Genomic DNA, 24732 nt, shown 5'->3' on the forward strand with positions numbered 1-24732 from the left:
TTAAAAGCCTACTACAATAAGTGCGCGCACACACACGTTTAAAATGAAACAAACAAATGAAAAACTAAAGAAATGCAGAGATCTGCAAGATCCCCAGTCAGGAGAGCGTGTATTAAGACAAAAGATTGTTGTATATAGTGATTTACTGCTTAATTCTGTAAGGCACGGCAACGGTGCTCTGTTTTTGATTGAAACAAAAATAAATGCAACTAAAAATTAGACAAAATCATCTTATTTGGACTATTTAATTTTCACCTATAGATCACAACAGGGAATGTTTAGAGAGAGGTGCAAAACCTCCTTGGGTATCTATTTATTATAAGCTGTAGAGATCAAATGTGCTAAATCTAGACACAGAAGTTTGTTTGAAACAGAGTTAGACCAGTATAAAATCCTAAGGTTTTTTTGGAGACTTTTTATAACAGAAACTAGAATGGCTGCTGAGGACTGCAAAATATGTTGCTTGTTTTAACTCTAACAACAAAATGCTCAAAATAGTTAAGACCAAAGCAGACTGTGAAGAGCTTAAAAAAGATTATCACCAAACTTAGCGATTGGGCAACAAAATGGCAAATGAAATTTTATGTTGATAATGTGAAGTAATGCACATTGGAAAAAATAATCCCAGCTATACATACAATAGGATGGGGACTAAATTGGCTAAAACTACTTGAGAGACAGATCTTGGAGTCAATGCGGAAAGTACTCTGAAAACATCCACTCAGTGTGCAGCAGCAGTCAAAAAAGCAAATAGAATATTAGGAATAATTAAAAAAGGGATAGAGAATAAGAAGAAAATATCTTATTGCCTCTATATAAAACCGTGGTATGCCCACATCTTGAATACTGCGTACAAATGTGGTTGTCTCATCTCAAAAAAGATATATTGGCATCGAAAAAGGTTCAGAAAAGGGTAACAAAAATGACTAGGGGTTTGGAATGGGTCCCATATGAAGAGAGATTAAAAAGACTTGGCCTTTCCAACGTAGAGAAGAGGACATGAAGGAGTATCTGATACAGGTCTATAAAATCATGACTGATGTAGAAAAAGTTATTTACTTATTCCCACAATATAAGAACTAGGAGTCACCAAATGAAATTAATAGGCAGCAGGTTTAAAACAAACAAAAGGAGGTTTTTATTCACCCAGCACACAGTCAACCTGTGGAACTCCTTGCCAGAGGATGTTGTGAAGACTAGGACTTTAACAGGATTCAAAAAAGAACTAGATAAATTCATGGAGGTTAGGTCCATCAATGGCTATTAATCAGGATGGGTAGGAATGGTATCCCTAGCCTGTTTGTTTGGAAATGGGTGACAGGAGAGGGATCACGTGAGGATTACCTGTTGTGTTCCCCCTCTCTCTGGTGCATCTGGTATTGGCCACTGTCAGCAGACAGGATACTGGGCTAGATGGACCATTAGTCTGACCCAGTATGGCTGTTCTTATGTAAAATATATATATAATCTTCCTCTTTTTACATACTGACATTCTTAATGATGATATATGCCTTTCTGCATTGTGATCAGTTTACAATGGAAACATCAACTTCAAGGTGTATTTCACCAGGCCAAGGTATAATCCCATTTTAACTCTGGTTGTGCGTAATACTATTTTAAAATAAACCTGTACAACACACTGAATACCAGGAGTTTTTGGTACATTTTGGGAATAATGCTGATATTGTTTTTTTTTAAAAACCACAGGTTCAAATTCACTTGGGGAAAAAAAGAATAACCATGTGCTAGCATTCTTTTTTCCTAGGTAGTAAATTTCTATAACAAGCTTTCAGATGTTTTTAAAATGGGTCTTTTTAAAAATTGGATTTAATATTTAAATTGTTGTTTATGATTTAGGGTCTAAGCAGGAAACGGGTTTTTTTAAATAAAGAAATCTGGTTGCAAACTATCTTTTTGGGTGCCTTGGGAAAACACATGCTTGTATTAAAAATGTCTATGTAATGCAGAACTACTTGTAGGAGAAAAACCAAAATCTGTGTGTGGCTATTTTACAGCCTGAAATGGATTTCGTAAAGCTGACTCTCACATTACATCTGATGTGGAAGATACATCTGATGGTTCTAAAGACCTACAAACACCCCTGAAAATTCAGGTGCAAACACCCACATACATGCACATATGGCGTGAATGAAAAGTGGGCAATGGGTATCATGTAGATTCAGTGATGAGATATATTGTAAAGATTTTGTTTTTGTCAATCATGAATGTAAAAGTTCAAGCCAGCATGTTGCAGAAGCCATGCACTAGGGAATAAAGCTAGTTTTTGAAAACAAATGATAGGCTAGCTCCAGATAGATTGTTCAATTACACTTAGACAGCTGTAGTATAAACAATTCTTTGCTTTTAGTAAGAAGAACTAGGGATGACCTGGGGGCAGAAGATTTCTTAAATCAGGCTGCTAAACTGCTTAAGAGTTATAGATACTTGTAGATGGGATCATATGCATCATTGTGACAACTGTAAAAAACATGAGGGAAGAGCGGCCATAGAGTTTTAAATTCTATCCTCGATAGTCTAATCGTCCATAAAAAGAAACGATGTTTAGTAGACCTGACTTACATTGATAGTAGTCTGTTTGTGGCACATAGCCTCCTGGCTCTCATGTCCTATAGTAAACCCACAGATGCAGAATTGTTACAAGAGGCAAGAAAGCTGCATGAGAAAGTGACCTAGCACTGTTTGAACAGCATTTACAAATCAGCATACACATGGTGATTTATGAGGGGAGGTGGTTTTTTAAATGCTTTACCCAGTGTATCCCTAGATTTTGTTTTCATCCTGCTGTACAATATGCATTATTATGGAATTTGGGAAATGAAAAGTGGTTTGATATGAAGAAATAACGTGAGTGCTGCCACAGACCGTGTAGCCAGCCACACTTGCAGGTATTTGTGCACAAACAGTATATGGGCATTCAACTAGGATGGCCTAGCTACAAAGAGTGTTCAGAAAGACACAGATGGCATGAAAAAAACAAGACGCATGTCTGTAAAACTTTGAGATAAGTGTCAGTCTCATGTTGACATTGGACACAAATGCAACGTGAAATGGCATAAGCAGAGTCAGAATTTCATCTTCAGTGATGTAGACAGTCACCTGTATTTTATGGATACACCAAGAAAGTCTGAATAATCAGAAAATATAATTTTTACTATTTTGAATGCACTCAAGAGACAGGGTTGCATGTCCCAGTTACATTTTTGCTATGTCCCTAAATCCAGAAAAATCTTGGGAGTTTAGGGGTGGCAAGTGTAAAGTGATAAGTGCTAAGACCTTTATTTGGAAAAAGCTCCAGGACTACTCAGTCAAAGCACACAATGCCAAAGGTTTTGGTGAGTACTTCATTGTCAGATAGTTACTGAAGGAAAAGATGTGCAGAGCTGATAATTCAGCGTAGTAAACTGATGTGCAGGTGACACATTCGCTATGACAAATTTAAATAAATTTTATTAATCACCTGGCTTAACACACCATTTTAGGGCAGACTGCCACAACTGGACTCCATGACCCCTACATACACAGGTGTCTGAGCTGTTTCATTCTTTCATTTTGTTCTTATCCAAGGTTTGTGTCTCATGCATGAGCAAAAATAGCTGCTGCACAATAGATTTACCCACACAGGACTACTGATGTATGGATTCTCAAAGGCCTCTAGAAAGGTGTAAAGCTGACCAGAGGTTTTCAGAAATGAAACAGCTGTAAGCCTGCTATTGTCAGCTCCTACCTCATTACAGCTGATCCTTTTTAGTTATCTGAGCTACATCTTTGACAATCTTGTTCGACTCCAAGGTGCCACAGTTGCATTCTTCCATGAGGGTGAATGTTTGCTAGTCATCATGCTCATCAGTCTGCCTCACATGCCATTGGGTCTTGGGGTCATGTTCCAACATATCCATCAACAGCTGGGCTAAAGGCTTTCCTCTACAGCTTCTTGCTCCTCAGAACTGTTGCTGACATAGCATTTTATCTGCAGGTGACTGAGCAGCCTTGGAACTAAATGATGCTATGATTCTCATGGAGGCAATGAAGGAGACCATGTTTCCCCTTAGCATTTCTACAATATCTGAAAAACACATTCTTGAAATAAGATGCTTCTTTCACACAAAAATAGAGTTTCAGGGGGTAGTGTTGCCAACTGGGCAAACATTGAGTTTAACGGTTCTGGCCTAGATTCTTGTGCTATACCTATTTCTGAAGGGCCCTTCTGGAAGGGAAATGAACCAAACAGAATGAAATTCACTTCAACTGGTAGATCTCTGAAAGGTATTCATAGAGGGATCACATGTCCCTTTTCTGAACTCCATGCCCCTGAACTTGCCCTTGTTGGTTACACACAATCTTGGGGAGATCCCATAGAGCTGAAACCCATTCTAACTGGTAAAAGGTAATGAGAAGAGTTCTTAGAAGGATCACACTCATCCTTTCTTTCCTGTAATGTGCCAATTTCAACCCTGGGAAGTGTATCCTAGGGGTACAGTCTCAGGTTGATGGAGCATAGAGATTAGGGTCAATATTTGATGGATGTTGTAACTTTAGATTGCTATATCATTTGCTTTTCTTGTTATGCATACATTCTAAATATTTGGAAAAACTCTACATGAACTGGTAGCTGTTCCTGACTGAAATTCCAGCAATTTGTTATACAGAATTTTCTTGCTTCAAGTTTAGACATAATTTAACAGAAAGTAAAATGAGAATGTGTAAGTAAATAAGAAACAGTTTTACTTTTATCATCTGAACTACAATATTTTAAAAATAGTCCAGTTATTATTTATATAATCTCTAGAAACACTTTATCCAAACCAACATTTATTAATATCAGTAAACTAGTAATTTTTAATAAGAATTCAAATACAACAAATAATTCATTTAAGTAAATACTCTGAACTTAACTTAAATGGACCTAGTTATTTCTAACTATGAAAAAAGATTAGGATGCCATTACCACATACTTTAACTGTTTATTTATTTCTTGTCTTGGAGCCTGATTTAGAGGCAATAAAATGCAATGAGTACACAAACCAGAAACAGAATCATCTGCTAATGGAACTTTTAATTGAGAAGTGACCACTGACATGAGGTAATTCTTTCCATGCTGAGCTGCTATCAGAGACCTTTGTGCACTTTATCACGGTAAACAATCACTAACATAAGCATTAAAGAAAATTTAAATACATTATGACCCAATAAATATCACAATCAATCAATATACTCTTTTCCCTCCTGAAGATTTAGTGTTAAACTACCACATTTTAGTAGTCTTTTAGTGCTGGACATATATTTACAATGTTGGTACTAAGCTGAGTATTTTGTAATCAAAAGATAATTGGTTATGTTAAGTAAACCAGTACACAAAGGAATTGTCAGGTTGAATAACCATGCTACAAAATAAATTCATATAGATGTTTGCAAACGTTCATAAATAGGCGAGCAGCTCTTTTAAAATATCTCAGCATTGCATATTATGTTATAATTAATGGAACATGCAAATTTCAGTGGTAAATGCCACTATTTTGATACTTTTAGTCAGATCAGGAAACTTAAGGAAAAAATTGATGTACTAAAAAGAGATATTTTTCTTTTTTGAACAATCTTTCAAACTGCTTACAGTTTTCTTTTTAAAGTCATTGTAAGAAAGATTCATGCTATTTTTGGCCAAACACAAAAACAGCCTGAGTCTAAGCAATAATTGACCCTGATTCCATTTTGTTGTTTGGAAACGGAACTCTTTAAATGATTTAAATAATGAGTTTGTGCAATCTACTTTTTTTTAACATACTAATTCCACACCTGCTTCTTCAGGACTAATGGTTGTCAGTGGCCCTTGCACCATAAATGAATAATACTGTTGACTGATTTAAGCAAAGTCAGAGTAGATCTTCAGTAAATGTACAAAACTAAAGAGAAAAAAAGAATAGCCTACAAATTAGGAAAAATGTCTTGATGGTTAAAGAAACTAGGCAGAAGACTACCACTATGGGGGCTCATGTGGCACATCTAGCATGCTATAACTTAACTACTTCCTAAAGCGAAAGGAGCTTTTCCATCATGATAGGGACTCTACTTCCCCAAGTAATGGTAGCTTGGTCAATGGAGGAATTCTTCCTTCAACTTAGTTGTGTCTACACCGGGGATTAAATCAGTATAACTACAACACTCAGAGGAGAGAATTTTTCACACTCAGAGCACCATAGTTATGACAACCTAACTTTTATGTGTAGATTAGGCCCAAATGTGGTGGCTGACACACAATGATTTTAACTATTCAAATGCATAGTAGGTTTAACTGCTATCTCTGTAGTCTCTTCCTACTTTGTTAGTTTTGCCTATTCATCTTGCAGGGAAGAGTGAGAGTGAGTGTGTGTGTGTGTGTGTGTGTGTTGTTCAAAATTCATTTACTCAAAGCCTTCATTTGTATTCTGTTCATGTTGGAGTTTAGGCCATAATCCAATATGCACTTTGGCCAGTGGAAAGATTCCAATTGATTTCAATGGGTTTCAGATTAGTTTCTAAGACAATTTAAAAACATTTTTCTTCATCTGCAAAAGAATAGTGAGTGTAAAGGCCAATAAGCATAAAGTTGTGTCTATAGATAATACCTTGCAAATGAACTTGTTTATAATATTTCAAGTTTTGAATTAGCTGTACATACAGGAATTCTGTATACTGTATATAAATCCTAGTAATATATAAATATGAAACCTTGTACAACTCATTATCCCATTAGATTTGTCAATTAAAATCAAAAGGCAAACTCTTCATATTACAGAAATACAACCCATTAAATTTCTTTACAATTAACTGTTCTCTATTTTCATTTGATAAAGTCATAATAAGCCATTTAGCATTTGATCCAATACCTATTATGTAAGTAGTTATCTAATCTTACTGAAAAATATAGTTTTAAAACATCTTTTGTCAAATATCTAAGCTTAATATAACACTCTTAGCTCTCACTACACATAATCCACCATAAACAGACCACCATATACATTTAAACACTATAATACAGCGATGGACAATGAAACCTAGTGAGTGGGCTGCCTGAGTGGCCCTCTATCTCAGCAGGCCACAAGATTGAAATTGGGCATGTCCTCTAAAAGCAGAGAATCCTAGGACTTGAAGGAACCTCGAGAGATCATCAAGTCCAGTCTCCTGCCCCAATGGCAGGACCAAATACTGTCTAGACCATCCCTGATAGACATTTATCTAACCTGCTCTTAAATATCTCCAGAGATGGGGATTCCACAACCTCCGTGGGCAATTTATTCCAGTGTTTGACCAACCTGGCAGATAGGAACTTTTTCCTTATGTCCAACCTAAACCTTCCTTGCTTCAGTTTAAGCCCATTGCTTCTTGTTCTATCCTCAGAGATCAAGATGAACAAGTTTTCTCCCTCCTCCTTTTGACACCCTTTTAGATACCTGAAAACTACTATCATGTCCCCCCTCAATCTTCTCTTTTCGAAACTAAACAAACTCAATTCCTTCAGCCTTCCCTCATAGGTCATGTTCTCTAGACCTTTAATCATTCTTGTAGCTCTTCTCTGGACCCTCTCCAATTTTTCCACATCTTTCTTGAAATGCGATGCCCAGAAGATTAAGATGCCTTCTTTAAGATGCCTTCTCAACACAAAGTGATCTATTATTAGGGACACATTAAATTACTGGCAAAATTAACAAAGAAGCAGATGAACTCATGGCTCTTATAATGCTGTGTACAGTCAGCATGCAGCACATGAGCCCTTGCTTTAAATGTGTCTCTTCTCATTTTGCCAGGGGCTGCTCGACCCAACCCTCTGCTGCAGGCTCTGCCCCCAATCCACCCTTTCCCTCAAACCTCCACCTAGCCTCTTCCTGCCTTCTCTCTGAGTGTTCTCTGCCCCTTATCTTCCCCCTCTCACCCAGAATTTCTGGAGCACTGGGAATCAACTAATTTGTGCCCTGTCCCCACTCCTCCCCAACTCTCCCAGCTGATCTCTGTGAATCAGCCAATTTACAGCTCTTCGGAAGTTCTGGGTGGGAGTAGGTAAGTCCAGGGATCCCAGTACAAGAGAGATGCAGAGAAGGGGGCAAAGGGAGGTTGTGTGGGCTGCAGGCAGAACCCTGATGGGTCACATGTGGCCCATGCCAAAGGTTGCCCACCACTGCTATAGTTGTGAGACCTAAGCAATTTAGAAAGTCTTCAATATGCCTAAATGTAATGCTGTGATTGATTTTAGCCTAAATTAACAAATTTGCAGATATCTGCTTTATATCTGTGAGTATCCACATCTGCAGATGTTAATGCAAATATCCACAGCTCATTTTTGCAGATACAGATGTGGATGCAGACACAAATTTTGTATACATGCAGGGTCCTATTAAAAAAGTCCCTGCATATTATCAACAAAATACTACTACCAGTTTTTAACAAGTTAAATATCTTTTTTCTCTCTACCTGTTCCCAAAATGATGTTTTACCTTAATTTGGCTTTAGAGTACTTCTGCAAAGAACTTTTCACTGATAGATTATACAAATAAATGAGGAACACTGATCCATGGCACATCTGTCCCCATCAGCTGTCTAGAGTTAAAGAGGAGATAGACTCAACTGGTCTCCAAGCCCCAATCAGCTAAGTATAATGGAAAATTAGTGTCCAAAACCATCAAAATCATGTTAAAGACATGAGAAGTCATACATGACAAAACAGACGTATTCAGAACTATCTGACCTGCCCCAAAATGCACAAATGTAAGAAACCATAAAAGTCCTAGTTCCAAACACGAGGAGTGAGACTAACAAGTTCACTTCTGTTCTAAAAGCTTTCAGCCACAGCTCTAAATTAGCTGCTCAGTCTGCATAAGAATATAACTAAAACTTGTCAAAAATCCCACCTTTTATAATCTACTTTATATTTGAGAGCGTTTGTCTGTGAGAGACCAAGTCTGTCTGTCCATCATTTGTTCAAGAACATCTCCTAAGCAGTAAGAGCTAGAACCACCAAATTTGGTAACTAGCTTCCTTTTATCATAATTTAAAGAAAGGAAAGGATTCAATTGTGGGGGGTGGGGGATGAAGATCCCCTCCCCTCATGTACAGGGTGGCATAAAACCATACAGAAAAGAGAAAATCATCAGGCAGCTGAAAGGGACTGGCTTGGGGCATCCCCCTACCCTGTCTGGGACTGCCCCTGTCCCAAGCCTCCCACCCCGCAGGTGCCTTTTAGAAGTGGGGAGGGAGGTGGGGGGGGGGGGAGCTGCAGCTCTCCTCTCTCCCATTCATATGGGAACATTGCTGACTATTCCCCTTGGTCAGGAAGGGAGGGGAAAGTGCGATCTGTTCCTTGCCTCAATCTGGCTTGGGTGCATAGGTAGCAGATAAATCTGGACCTGACTCAGTGGGGGCACATGCACCCCTCCCCCCACTGTGCCTGCTTAAGCTGCAGTGGCCATGGAGAGGTGCTTCTCATCTGGCTCCAAGCTGCTGCAGTGAGGGAGGGCTGGGGTAATCCCCTCTCTTCAGAGAAGCCTGACCTCTCATCCCCAGCCCTCCCCCGCTAAGAGATATAATTTAAATGAAGAAAAACAAAAACTGAGTTAAGGACCCAAGCAATGCCGGGTAAATCTTACAGTCTAGTTCATAATGTGAAGGTTCCAAATTATATATTTTAACTATTTATTTTTGAGTATTCCAATTTCTGATTCTGTTTTAGTCATTGACTGAACAACTTCACTTTTCTGCCTCAGACTGCACTTCTGTAAAATGGGGAGAGTTACTATCACATCCTTATAAAGAAAATACTGTAACTATAAGATGAATTAATGTTTTCACAGTACTGTGTAAGTGCTAAGTATTTTTTAAAGGCTATATATTTAGGTTTCAAAATACTTTCCTTTAGAAAAACAATTTAATTTTTTGAGAAGCTCTAACCTCTATGTTTGCTTCAGACTTTGAAATTCATCAGCTAGAATGTTCTTTGGTTACAGAATTGTCTGTACAGATATTTAAATCCCGTGCTTCATTTGCAATTTTGGTCGCCCTCATTAGCCTCCCTAGTTCGAACTAGGGGACTAGTGTAGACGTACCCTGAGATAAGAGTCTCCTATTGCCAGCTAATGTAGACAGTCCTGTAGCTTAAGTGGGAGAAGTCTGTGCTGAAGAGATAAGATTTAAAACTGCTAATAATGCACAGTTTTTACAGTTGTACACAGAAGATTTGTGTAATTTAGGCAATTTCTCATGCTCAACAACTACTGTTTTTCACAGGACCTGTGCTCTGACTCATTCAGTGTACAGATTAAATGCACAAAAGGGCAGAAATAAGTTTGCAAAGGCAACTGAAAATTTTGCATTTCCAAACTTTCAATGGCTTGACGTTGCAACCTAAATAATTAATAGCTTTTTATATAGCAATTTTGCAATTATCTACATTTAAAGAGCCTGAAAACACAAGATACAGAAGGCATTTTATTAATCCTTTGCTAATTTTATTAATTAATCAAATAGCATTATGGATACAAGTTAAGTTATTAAAAAACCTTGGCAAAAAAATAGAAAAAAGTAAATCTGGTTACAAGTCTACACAGTACTGAATGTCAAATGCATTTGCCAGTAACAATGAATGGTTACTGGGATACATAGAATTTATATAAATTATTAAATTTTAATTTATTTGTTTTCTGATAACACTGAAACTTTTTAAGTGAGAGTTTTCGGTGGCAATACACTTTGTCTTCTGGTTTATACAAATAAGAAATTGCAGTGGATTCCTGATCGCTTCCTTTGCAGTATTCTTATTTTATTTACAAAAAAGCTTTTAATAACATACTACTGCTTTTAAATAATTGTGTCAATGCATAAATGAAGCATTTCTGGAAATGCTTGAATAACTATTCAATAATGTCTTTACCTTAGACCACAATACTGGCAGGTACCGAACAGTAAGGTCGTGCCTTATCTTTTTGTTTAATGAATCCGCTTTCTTAACATGTCAGGAGAAAGGTGTCTCTGCACCTGGGTAGAGCTAATTATTAAATAACACTGTCACTTCATACCTTATTCAAACAAACTGCAAATACAACAATAATCTGTGCCTTCAAAATGTTAAATATGTTCTCTGATTTCAAAGGATAGAAACAAAATACTTGTTCCAATAGACCTCTTTCTAAGCAAAGCACAGCATCACTTTGATTTCTTATGCCCTTCTGTAATAGCATTTTAAATATTAATATAAGTGTTATTGAACTGATAAAGCAATTAAGGGTCCAATATTGTAATCAGTTTCTGGAAAAATAATTCAAATAAATAAAAGCATCTCCCAAACCAGTCTGCTCCCACAACAACTTCAACTTCTTTTGGAGGTCTGAGAGATATCTTTTGAGCCCTCAAAAGAGAAGAGATTGCAGGCAGCTTTTAAACAATTGTGACCCTTCCTCTCTCTACCCGCAACAGACTTATAGCTGCTGGGCCCTGTAGACCACAGAGAGAATGAAGTCATGAATCTATAGGCAGGTCAGAGCTACAACATTTTTCATAGTTCAGGTCTGTTTGGATTAGGAATGTTAAAATGAGTGTGATTTGCTAACTGTGTTACACAGTTACATGGAGAGTGGCAGCCAGTTCCGTGGGAGCCGGTGCACCTCAGAAGATCGCTTTTAAGTCGGTTCTCGGGGCTCACCGGCTACCACCCGTCGCTGTTGCCTCAGCCAACCCCATTATAATAATATCGTGCTGTTAGCCTAGTCAATTCCATTATAATTCAATTATGATGAACTTTGGGGTCTTGATCCACAGCGTGAAAACCTCTGGACTAGACAAGCATCATGAAAATTACTCTTATCAGCTTTCTTTTATACTAGAATTCTTCATGAACTTTTTCATTACAACCAAAAAAACTGGCACCCAAAATGTTCCCCTTTTAAAAATAAAGATGAAAAAAGAATTTTCAGAGTTGTGGGTTGAAAATTAGCTATGGAATTCTATTTCCAGTGCAAGCTGTACAATTATATTTCTGTAAAACAGCTCTGTATATTTCCCCATCTATTGTAAACAAAACGGCTCTTTTCCTTCCCACCCTGTGAATTAACAATATAGTCAATATCTATACATGCAACTAAGAATGTTAGAGGTGAACTGAATAACCACTAAGCTGATACTTACCGGTTAAACTCAGCCCTGCTCTGGGGGAGGTGGCGTCACTGAGGCAGTAACGCCTCCTCCCCAGGGGCAGGGACTGGTGGTCCCATGCCCTGGGAAGCTTCATCGTGGGCTCTGCAGTATAAAGCTTATTTAAGCATTATACTGCATAGCCTGCAGTGCATGTAACTGTGTAACCACTAACATTTTTAGCAGTTACATGGTTACTTCATTAAATGACTTAACATCCTTATATGCAACGGGGTATCAATCTACTCCAGTTACTTAAAATGTGGGCCAAAAGACAAAGAATCAAAATACATCCCCTATATTACCTGGCACCAAAAATCTAATGCACCATTTATTATTGGTATTACAGTAGCCCAGTCATGTTCCAGGACTCCAGAGAGCTTGAAGCTGTATAGACCCACAACACAGGGAGAGTACCTTGCCCAAAGAGCTAACAATCTAATATGAGAGAAAAACAAACAGACACAGACAGATGGGGAAGCACAAGGAAACACTGAGACAAAATTGGTCAGCATGATTAGCAGTGATCTTATTAGCAGCCTAGTTGTCAAGTTTTTTGAAGACATCATAGAAAAGGAGAGTTTTGAGAAGGGCTTTAAAGGAGGATAATGAGGTAGTTTTGACACTGTTCAAAGTGAACTCCTCCCAAGAAAGCAGCAGCATAGGAAAAAGCACAAAGATGCCTGCTTGAAAATTTAACAAGTGAAAAATGAAGATTGGAATCATCAGTCAATCAGAGGCAAGAGACAACATCTCAATAGCAAATAATACATGATATTCAGGATGGGGACTGGTTGATAAGGGTCTTAATTGAAGATCTTTGCAACAGCATTCTGAATGAATATGAGTATGGGAAGATGCCATTAGTCCAGGAGAAAATGATGTTGCACTAATTTAGATATGAGATGATGAGCACCTGAATGAGAGTTTCAGCCTGGACTGATAGAGAAGGTTGTATCTTAAGAAATGTTATGCAGAAAGAATTTAGAAGATTTACTCTGGATATGAGGACCTAGGGAGAAAGGTCCAAGCCAAAGGTGATGCCCAGGTTAGAAGCCAGTAATGAACAGAAGAAAAAGCTGAGAACAAGAACTTAACTCAATATATTACATTATGCACCTTTTCTACATGGTACTGTCCGGTAACATTTGTTAGAAACTATCATAGTAACAGTTTTGAAATTTAACAAAGTGCCTTGTGTAACCAAAAAAACTGCTAATTCCTGCAAATATTCATTTCACATAACAGGCACACACACAAAAAAATGTGGCCAAATCCTTGAGAACAGTTTCTAAAACCCTAATGCACGAAGACTTGGGCATGTGAATATTTCCATTGGCTTCAAAGAAACTAATCTAATGATTAAAGGTAATTCAAAGCTTTGTGGACTGGGACTTAATGCCTCTAATTTTCTTCTCAATTCAAGTGTGTAACTACCACTAACAATGAGAATTATGCAGGTGCATCAATAATCTAGCTATACAGTCAGTAAGTAGAGTGGCAATATTATTTACATGATCATTGAATAAAAATACTCTCTTCAGTCCAATCTGACAAAAACATTAAACTTCCCCAATTTACTCCTCCTTTCTTAAATTTACTTTTTAAAAAAGCTTTCACTGTAGATTACCTTTTTATTCCTATTTTTATGTATTATACAATGATAATTTTTAATAAAGTTTTCACCTTTCCAAGCATCCTTCCTAGGAAGTAATAGTGTCTGGCATAAGAATCTCCAACGAGCATCTGTGCAGCAGGGTTGGGATAAAGAAGTCCTTCATTAGTGGTCTTAAAAAATCCCTGGTTTGGATTAAATCCTGATTTAAGCAGTTCATTCAGAAATTCTCTAAAAATTCCACCACCATCAATACCAGCTTCATCCAGGCCATGTGCATTAAGTAAATGAACACGAATTCTCTTTTTCAGATCAGGTTCTGGGGGAAAAAAGTTGACAAAAAGGAGTCACATACAAGAAGAACCTACACAAAATACGGTTAGGCAAAATATACACACACTACATTTAGATGTCTGTATAAATTTATATAACAGTGTACTATGCTGTTGCAGAAATCTATTAGTTTGAGATGGTCATGTTACTCAAAGTAAGGAAATAACTTGCGACTAAGACAGATGAATGCTATCACACTCATCTATGCTATCATATCATCACAAATCAATACTAACACTTTGTAGCAAGCCATCTGGCTATATATACTGTTTATAAAACTTATTTTACTGAAAAACTATTGTATAAGTGTTTTATAGTGTATAACAATGGCACCATTTCAGATATTTCTCCACCTGTAAGCCAAGGCTTTATTTGCATAGTAAGTTTAATTAGATGAGCCTCAAAAGCAGACAGAAATGGAAGGTTACTGTTTGAAAGTGGCTCAGAAATCTGGAATATCAGCAGACATCTCAGGGAGAAGACTTACTGGACTCAGCCCGGGTGGCAAAGTGCATGAAAAACACCATATACTGTATACATGCACATACATACACATAAGTGTGTGGGTGATACACACTTATCAGCACTCATACCATCAAGTTCTTGATCCTACTATTTGTTGCAGAAGAGCAGACAGCTCAGCCCATATACAATCCCACTGAAGTCTTTCACAAAACAGACTTCAAAATTGGGGCCTAAACCATCTCTTACTAGGAACACCTGAAAGCCGGGTGAAAACAGCTACATTTTTTTCTTTCCTTTTTTGGAAGTCTACCTGAAAGTTTTCTCTCTTCCAAAATTACTCCTGCCCAAAGCAAAGGATGGGTATTATTTAGTCCAGGAACAACACAGGTATAAGGTTTGACATTTCAGAACATAATGGCTGGAGACAGCAGATTTGTTTCATTGGACTTGATAGTATTCTAATAGGATACATAACACTTGTTCCTAGCCTGTCTAGATCAGGGTGGGCAATAAAAAAACGGCAGCCTGCAGGGTTAGTCCCTGGTGGGCCACGCCACTGAGTTTACTTGCGCCTCCACAGGTATCAGAAAGTTGCAGCTCTGGTTGGCCACGACTGGGACACTGATTTCTGCCTCTCACATTGGACGCAAATGGTAATTTACGGCCAATGAGAGCTGCGATCTTCCAATATACCTGTGGAGGCGCAGGTGAACATGGAGGTGGGGGCCTGCCAGGAACTAACCCTACCGAACAGATCTGGCCCGCAGTCCAGAATTTGCCTACCACTGGTCTAGATTATAGACTGTAAAAGTAGAGGATTAACTAGATAATTATCAGAGAGATTTCTTACATTTCTTATTCCTTTCTCCTTCAAAAGTGTGGAAAGCTGGGCTCAAGGAATTTAGGGAGCCAGGCTTTACAAGGGAAGATACAAAATATAGTAACCATTTATATGTTCCCCTCTAAAACATTTCAGAAAACATTTTTCTATAAAATATGTAGAGTTTAGATAAAGTACAATCAAGTGAGAAGAAAGATCTAAACTTTATTTTTTTATCAGCACTTCTTTGGACCAACTCATGTCATTGTTGATCAACGTGATCAAATGAATGCTGATAAAATTTAATTCCATTGTAATACGTACTGTATGCAACACATCACATATGTAGGAAATATTCATGTGATAAACTGCACTATTATATAATAAATGCAAGCTTTATATGCATTCTGCCCATTAGGGCATCTCACTGGAACTACTTCTACCATTCCAATTATCTGACTGATTTCACTCAGCTATTTTTTTAAAAATATCCAATAGTCAGAAAAACATTTTCTGCTTTCTAACACTATAGAATGCCCTTTTCCACCAGTTACATTGGCATAAAAAATAGAATGGGCAATATTTAACTCTGTACCAATGACAGCTGTAAGGTCCAATACCTTATGACTATTCAGAGATAGAAAAGCAAACATTGTATGCCTTCTCAGTGGTATTTCTGAGGTTCAGTGGCATGCATTACTTGTCAGGAAGTTCATTAAGATATTAAGCATTTCATTTTTATATATGCAAATGTTATTTTCATTATTATTTAGTACAGAGCCCACACAGTATAAGATTTGACATTACGTAATATATAATGGCTGGTAACAGGAGATTTATTCTATTAGACTGGGTAGAGTTCTAGCAGGAGATTTTTAAAAAAAGTTATTAGTTGTTTCTCTCTCCTTGTGAGGCCTACTCAGTTGAACTAAACAGTAAGCATGGCACTAGCTTACAAGTGGAGAAGAAAAAAGGGGCCAGTAAAACTTTTAGAAACTCAAACAATTCTCATGTAATTTTTTCACAACTATGTGATAGCATCTATAGAATAAAGGTAGTTGTGGTACAGGATAAGGATTTTCTCAACATTTGACATGGTATGATGACATCTGACATGGTGTGACATAGTGGGGATTATGTTCACTCTGTAGTGTTGTGTGTGATTTACTGTCCTTTACTGTTCTGTTGTAACTCTACATGTGTGTCTCAGTTTCCCTGGGCACTGCACCAGTGCCCGGCTGGGGATGGGCGTGTTGGGTGTGGCTCTCACTAAGTGGGAGGCTGCTCCAAGCTGCCCCATCTTAGCACATACACAACAATAGCTCAGGCTCTCTTGTAACCTGAGCCTAAGTGGGGGAAGCAATCAGATGACACCTTATTGCCCTGGAAGCTGGACAAAAGAGGAGGCGGGGCTGCCTGCACTGCTGGAACCGGCTGCTGAGAGTGTGAGTTAGGCCCAGTGGGTTGAGGATGTAGGGAGGGGGCCCCAGGTGCTGGCTCTGGGCCCTTCTCTCCCCAAGATGGATTGTACTGACTGCTTCTGGTTCCTGTGTTAATAGCAAGTCTGTGCTATGCTGTTTTCCTGTCAATGAATAAACCTTCTGTTCTACTTGCTGGCTGAGTGTCACATCTGACTGTGGACGTGGATGCAGGGCCCGGTGACTCCCCCACATTCCATGACACTTGGCTTTCACAATTCACGACTCTGCCACTCACATTCTAGAAGTAGTCCTACCAATACATAGAAAGAGGTCTTTGTCTCCAAACTCTTGATTCCATTCCACTCTACTCCTATTTTTTAAAATGATCTTGATTGAGTAAGGTACCATTGAAGCATTATCTTATAATGTTTCTCTTTTACTTGAGTGCACATAGAAAAACTGGCTGCCTTCTTCCAAAATCAATGCCCACTGCTCGTTTGTATTCTCTTTTCCTATTGATCACTTCTAAAACCTCATCTACATGCACTCAATCTTCCACATCTATTTTAATCAATTCAGTCTATAACCCTGAAACTATCCCTGTTACAGTTTCTAGGAATTTCTTCTTTTCTATACTACTACAGTGCATCTGAAGAACCCTAGATCTAACAGGAACTATTCCATACAACTATATTGACTCAAAAATAACCAGTTAAACAACTATCTGTCTATATACCAACCATATAGCTACTGTTGATTAATCTAGATTCCAGATGTATAGGGTTTGGACTAAAAGAGAATACTTAAATATGTGTATATCACATTAAAAAAAGTCCTCCTATTATGAAAGGGAAATTAAACGTGAAGTGGGTTATTGAAAATAGTCTATAATAAGCAAGTAAGCAATTATTCTGTGTTTGGAAGGTACATCTATATCTGGCATGAAGGGATCACCACAGACGCAACCTTCACTACCTCACTTTTCCTGAAGCAATCATAAATATCTGGTTACAGGACAGAACAACATTAGAACACTATTAAGGGAATCAATTGAAATTATCTTTTAATAAAATGCAGTATATTTCCCTTTCCTTTAAAGCATGAAAAAGATCTACCAAACGCAACAGTGTTTAAGAAAATTATTTTAGTAGCTTTGAAGCTATAAAATAAATCTAACAAGGTAGATCTTTCTCTACCTCTCCCCTTAAAGATTACTTCAAATTCAGTGGAACTTAGACCATTATGGAGCTGTGAAGCACTACAGCTTTGCATCTCTCTCGCTTATAGATGCTGGGGATCAGAGTTCAGGATACCTCGAGAGTTAGAGCTAGCAACTCAAAAGCATAGTTTTGTGCTATTCGACTGAATACTGAGAGATCTATGTTCTATTAGTGGCTCTGACAATATTCTTTCTGTCCCAATTTTTTCCATCTGCAGAACGGCAATAATGCCACTCACTATTTCACAGGGGAAATCATGTAGCTTAATTCATTAATACTCGATGTGCTTCCAGACCTTCAGATGGAAAATGACAGATCAGCGCTAAGGAAAATAATGTATTGTAAAAATGCTTCAGCATTAAAGACACTTCATGATAAAGATTTTCTCAGTTAAAGAAAAGTTAAAGAAAACAGTTTCAACAGTTCTAGGTTGTAAAGGTTTTCACGTGTTTTTTTTCTTTTTTAAACCAATACAAGTAGGATATATTAATTGGCATTCAGTATCAGAATCACTATACTTCATCTCAAACTTGGAAAAGTCAAACATTGGGTTTGACTTTGATCATAAACTACTGAAGTGATGTTCTTCAAACTTGGATTGTTTTTTAGAGCCTATAGATACCATTTAAAACACTCTATGCAATGCACCTAAATTTCCAGTATGTTTATATAAGAAATGTTAGTACAAATAAATATTGCTATTGGTATTATTGTTAATAATAACAACTCCACCATCATCTCTGGTGCAGATGGTGCTCAAGGACAACAGAGTTAAGAAAAATTGTGTTTGATTGTGAATGGCTCCAAGATTGCATTTCTTTAACCTGTTCTTTTCCTATTCTGACTTGAGTTCCTTCCCCTTTTTGGTTAATATTAATTGGGCTTATTATCTGGTCACAATTAATATTTTTAACGAAGACTGAAGGTAAACATGCACTAAATACCTCAGCTCTCCTCTGTGGATCTATACTTCACTTCATTTTTTCTCTTGGTTTTAATGTATTTATAGACTCTCTTCTTACTGACTTATATCCCTTGCTCAGGGTTACTCATTTTGTACCTTAAACTTTATGTGCCCAAATGCCACATGTTTGGTAAAGCCTTTCCACAAGCTAGGCCTCATCTACCAGTGGTGGAAAAAGTACCCCAAAAAGTTACTTAAGTAAAAGTACTGCCACTTGGAAAAAATGTAATTAAGTAAAGTCAAAGTATCCTTCTGGAAAAGGACTTGAGTAAAAGTACAAAAGTATGGCATTTTAATTCTACTCAAATATCTAGAAGTAAAAAGTAGAGGAGAGGGAGAGGAGGCAGGGAGGACCAAACTTCAGGGCTTCCCACTGGCCACATTAACTCTTTTGGAATAGGCAGATTTTGTGAGACCCCCCCACCCCTCCAGGCTCTGGGGGGAGGCGAAAATAAGGGGTTCAGTGTGCAGGGTGAGGGTCTGTCTGAGAGATAGGTACAAGAGCAGGCTGAGGGTGGGGTGTCTAGAAGGGTGGGAGTGTGCAGGAGTGGACTGGGATTGGGAGAGCTGGGTGAGAGGGGGAGGGGAGATTGCTATGAGGGAAGGGAGGGAGCACTTACCCTAGCTATGCACTCCCTGCTGCTCCCATTGGCCAAAATCTGGCCAATGGGAGCAGCGGGGAAACCCTCCCACGAACAGTTTTCAGCACTGCATTCCCCCAGCCGGGGGGGAGGGTGAGCGGCATTGCGCTTCTTCTCCCTTAAATGTCAGATCCAGTGTTCCCCACCCCTGCATAGAAACTGTTTTTGAATTAAAAGGTGTTGATGTGGCTATTAAAAGGTGTTGGCAGGGTCACTGTAGTTGTTGATAGGTTATTAAAAAAATTGTCATTGCATGACAATTGATTGATTTGCACATGTGGCTATGCTTTAGCAAGTCAGAATGCTGGCTTGTGCAACTGTCAGTGGGGTGCTGAAAGCAGTGAGTAACTAAGCACTTCCGGCAATGGTGGTGGAATAAGAAGAATAAGAATATTTTCTAAAAAAACTAATTGAGTATGAGTTCAAGTATCACAAAAATAAATTACTCGAGTAAAGTACAAATACTGAAAAAAATTATTTGAGTAGCGTAACAAAGTTTTTCTATTTAGTTACTTTACCTCTGCAGTGGATTTTTAGCCACTGATGCAATTATACTGGCACACACCCCTCTTGTAGATATTATTTACACCAAAATAGCAAAGCCAGTTCACCTTAGCCCCACTCCCCCATAAGTCACACTACACCCAAATAAGTTTTGTCTGTTAGAGATTTGAATCCGCTCAGCTAAACCTCAGGGCAGAAAAGGCCTAACAAACAGCACGAAAGAAAGCACAAAATCGATTGTCTGAGAGTCCTGTAAGGATGGAGCTGGCACTCAATGAATATGTAGCTTGAATGGTCTGATGGCAAGAGATGTGTATGTCAAGGAAACCAGAGAGGAAGAGGCAGCAATAACCAAGATGACAAACTTGAATATGAGGATTTCATGTGAGTAGACAGAGAGAACCTGGGTGGTATTTGGTACTTCAGGGACCAGACCTTTTTTTTTTTTTTTTTTTTTTTTTAAACTTCCAGTCAGGTCAAAACAAATATGCAATTATATGGTCAGAATTAATGTTATTGTTAGTATATTTTAGAACATGAATGTAAACATACCATTTTCAGGGGAAAGTTTATCATAAGCATCTTCATAAATATAATTTCTTCGGATAGTAACATTTATTCCATCCAGAAATGGCCCATCTCCTTGAACTTCCTGTTTATCTGCATAGATCAGTCTTTGAAAGATCTAGTAAAAAAAACAATGGGAAAAGAAATCAAATGATCATATTAAATCTGCATTTTTACTAAAGAGTAGTTAACTTACTAGTAACTATTGTTCTTGAGCTAAGACAACACAATGAGTTCCATCTGTTTAATGGAATGCTATCTGCATACCCTGACCATGTCAGTTGCTTCTGCCTAGCTGGCAAAATTCAGACACACACAGAATTCTAAGGCAAAAGGGAATGTGGTGAGTACTGTGAATGTGCACAGACAAATCTCAAAAAATAATAGTTACTAGTAAGTAACCCCTCTTTGTTCAAGGGCCTCTGTCTCCTCAGTTATGGGAGACTAGAAAGCAGTGCCCACAATAGAGCATGGCAAGTAAGGAGTTCGAGTCAAAAATAGACTGTAGCACTGCTTTAACAAACCGATAATCAGACCACAATGCCAGTTTGAATGAATAAGTCTTGGTGAAACTGTGGTCAGAAGTCAATGTTGCTGCTTGGCAAATCTCTACAAGAAGAACCTGTTTCAAACATCCATAGACCTAATGGAATGTGATAAAACAAGTGATACTGACTAAAATATAGCAATATTCAGTACACCTCTTAATCCTGGGGGAAAGGACTATTTACTAAACAATTCTGTCTTGCCCCTCTCTCCATGGCAATCAATCAATCTTAGATTATTTTAAGGGCTTAGTCCTATCAAGAAAATAGCACAGGGTCCCTTTCCTATCTAAGCACTATAAGCTGAACTACTCTTTTTTTTTTTCTATTTGGTATCCAGGAGGTGGGTGGGCTAATGCCCGCCCACATCTAAAGGACCTCCCCCCATCCTGAGGGGAGGGTCCACAGAATCTGGAAAAACCAACTAATTACTGGGGACAAATAATGAAAAAACAGGTACGGGTGTGAGGGTCAAAGGATTAAAACGAGGGAACCGGATGGGGACACCGAGCAGAGAACCCCAGACAGAGCCCACTGCCCCCCGAAGGTCGAGAGACAGCCAGCGGACACTGCCCATTGGAACTCTGCCCGGATACGTGAGCGGATGCAGGAACGGAAATAGGCCCCACAGTCGCAGGCCCCTCCCCCGGCCAACCTCTTTTCCCTGGTTTTGTAGATTGCCCATTTGGCCATAGCCAGGAGGAGGTTGACCAGGAGGTCCCGCGACTTTGTGAGGCCACGGATGGGATGTGCGTAAATTAACAAGTGGGGGGAAAAGTGCAGCCAGAACTGCAACAGGAGGTTCTGGAGGAGCCGAAAGAGGGGCTGTAGCCTGGTGCACTCGATGTAGATGTGCGCCAGCGTGTCCCTCACGCCACAGAAGAGGCACGTGTCGAGGGTGGGGTTGAACCGCGCCAAGTACATGCCCGTGCTCACCGCGCAGTGCAGGATTCTCCAGCAGATGTCCCCGGTGGGCTGTGGAACCAAGATCGAATAGAGGCTAGCCCACCGGGGCTCCCCACCCTCCATTGGTGGTAGGAGGTCCCGCCACTTGGTGTCTGGGCGGGACACGAGGGTGGGGAAGTGGAGCGTGTGAAGCACGAGCGTGTACAGGTGGCTCTTTGGCGCGGTTCGGAAGGGGACCGGCTGCATCGTGTGCAGCCGGCTAAGATGACGAGGGGGAGGCAGTCGGGAAGGTACACAGGGCTTGGGGCTGATGGAGAGTTCGGGAGGGCTGGGGGTGAGGGGTGGGCGGGGTGCACCCTCTCGCAGGACCTTTTCGAGGTAAACCTGAGCAGTGGGCGGCAAAGCGTCCTTCACCTCCTGAAGTACGTGCCGGGGAGTACGTAGGGTGGAGAGCCCCATGCGCTGGGCAAGCGCCCAAGGATCCACCCAGTCTCCCCGGCGGTAGTCCAGGAGGTCTCCGACTCTGGTGGTTTCTGCCAGGACCAACCTCCGGCGCACCGAGGGAGACTCTGCCGCCTGCACACGTAGATGAGGGTTGTATAGCAGGGGATCCGCGAGGAGGGCTGCGCCCAAGGTGGCTCCCAAGGACCTGGTCGCCGCAAGCAGCTTCCAGGTGCAGAGGAGGTCCTGGTAGAAGGCCGGCAGCCCAGAGAGGTCTCGCGGAAGACCTCTCAAATAAAAGAGCTGCCGGTCATATCGGAGCCCTCGGAAGCAGCGAAGGAAGGCGTGCGCAAACGTGCTCCATGCCGGACTACCTGCATCAAAGAGGAGTCTCTGCAGGGCCCGGAGGCGGAGGACATGAACCCGCGTGCGCAAACACGTCAGGCCCTGCCCTCTCTCCTCCAGGGGGAGATGGAGAACCCCTGCAGAGACCCAATGCAGTCCTGGCCAGAAGAACCGCAGCATCAGCTGCTGGATACGGGCCAGGAAACCCGGGGGCGGGACCAGGGTGCTGAGACGGTGCCAGAGCATGTACAGGACCAATTGGTTAAGTATTAGTGCCCTCCCACGCAGGGAGAGGCACCAGAGCAATCCCGTCCACCTCTGAACTGCTCAACCACCCTGGCCTCTAAACCTTGCCAGTTCTCCGGCGGAGAGGGATGCGTGGCGAGAGTAAACGCCGAGATAGAGCAGCGGACCCGCGCTCCACCCAATGGCTTGAAGCGCGGGTGGGAGGGAGCCCGCCTGCCACCCGGCCCCTACCACCAGGCCAGAGATCTTGACCCAGTTGACCCGGGCGGAGGAGGCCGCCGAGTAAACGGCTTGGCAAGCCTCCACCTGCGCCAGGTCTCCCGGGTCCTGGACCACGAGGAGCACGTCGTCGGCATACGCTGACAGGATCAGCCTCATCTCCGGCTCACGGAGCACCAACCCCGTCAACCTCTTGCGAAGGAGACGGAGGAAGGGCTCCATGGCCAGAGCGTAGAGCTGGCCTGACAGCGGACAGCCTTGACGTACTCCCCGCCCGAAGTTGACCGGTGCGGTCAGGGTCCAGTTGAGCTTGACCAAACACTCTGCGGAGGCATACAGCACCTGGAGAAACCCCACAAAATGGGGCACGAAGCCGAAGGCCCGCAGGGTGCCCAGGAGGTACCCGTGGTCCATCCGGTCGAACGCCTTCTCCTGATCCAAGGACAGGAGGGCGAACGACAGACCGTCCCTACACCCGAGCTCTAAGAGATCCCGGACCAGAAAGACTGAACTATTCTTGGTAAGCATAGTTTCAGGAAAAGTCAACAGGGAGACATATTGCAAGACTAAGTCAACACCACCTTCAGCACAAAGCTGGGTAATATCTCAACATGACTATGTATTATTATAAACGTTAGAAAGGCCACCAAGCCACTGACCTCATTAACCATGTTAGCAGAGGTAATATCTATTAAAAATGCTGTTTTGATAGACAGTTATCTACAGGAACTTGACAAAGGAGCTCAAAATGTAAAACTAAAACAGCAGTTTACTGAACCTTCATAGAAACTACTGCTGAACCTAGTGATTTGAAATACAAGAGACACACACAGAAGATGATGAACTGATGAGTCTCTGATTAACTGAAAAAGATCTATGTATCCAAAGATGCCAAAGACATGGGGGCACTAACACACATCCTTGTTTCATACTAATATTAATATTAAACTCCTTCCTGGTACTTCAACAACCTAATTTTGAGAGAACTGGTCTACCGACTATGCTGAACATCCACAGGCTTCGTTGGTTAGGACATATGGAATGCATGTCTCAAGATCATCTTCCATACACTGCGCTTTATGGCCAACTGAAGAACTGCATGCAACACAGAGGAAGGCTAAACCTCCAATATAGCAATGGTCAAATGTAGGCCAGTGAGTGGACTGCATGAATCGGCCCCCTTCCTCCCAGTGGGCAGCAAAATTATTGTAACCAAGACAGACTACTAGAATAGGGTGGTTTTGCTAACTGCACTTGCATACCTAGAATTTGCCGAGTCTGCCAAATGAACTAAAACAGCACTTTGGATGCA

The 24732-nt window shown here is 40.3% G+C and overlaps 1 protein-coding gene across 1 annotated transcript in view; it reads right to left on the reverse strand.

Annotated features, from left to right (window-relative positions):
• UBE3C (ubiquitin protein ligase E3C) overlaps window positions 1-24732 on the reverse strand; it is a 178711-nt gene that overhangs the window by 46965 nt on the left and 107014 nt on the right. Inside the window, exons 17-18 of the mRNA XM_075922749.2 lie at window positions 20704-20836; window positions 13855-14102 (exon numbers count right to left, since the gene is read on the reverse strand). Of these exons, the coding sequence (XP_075778864.1) occupies window positions 13855-14102; window positions 20704-20836 (381 nt within the window). The remainder of the gene's footprint in view (window positions 1-13854; window positions 14103-20703; window positions 20837-24732) is intronic.

This window comes from Pelodiscus sinensis, chromosome 2, assembly GCF_052426305.1.
Source record: "Pelodiscus sinensis isolate ZL-2025 chromosome 2, ASM5242630v1, whole genome shotgun sequence".
NCBI lineage: Eukaryota > Metazoa > Chordata > Testudines > Trionychidae > Pelodiscus > Pelodiscus sinensis.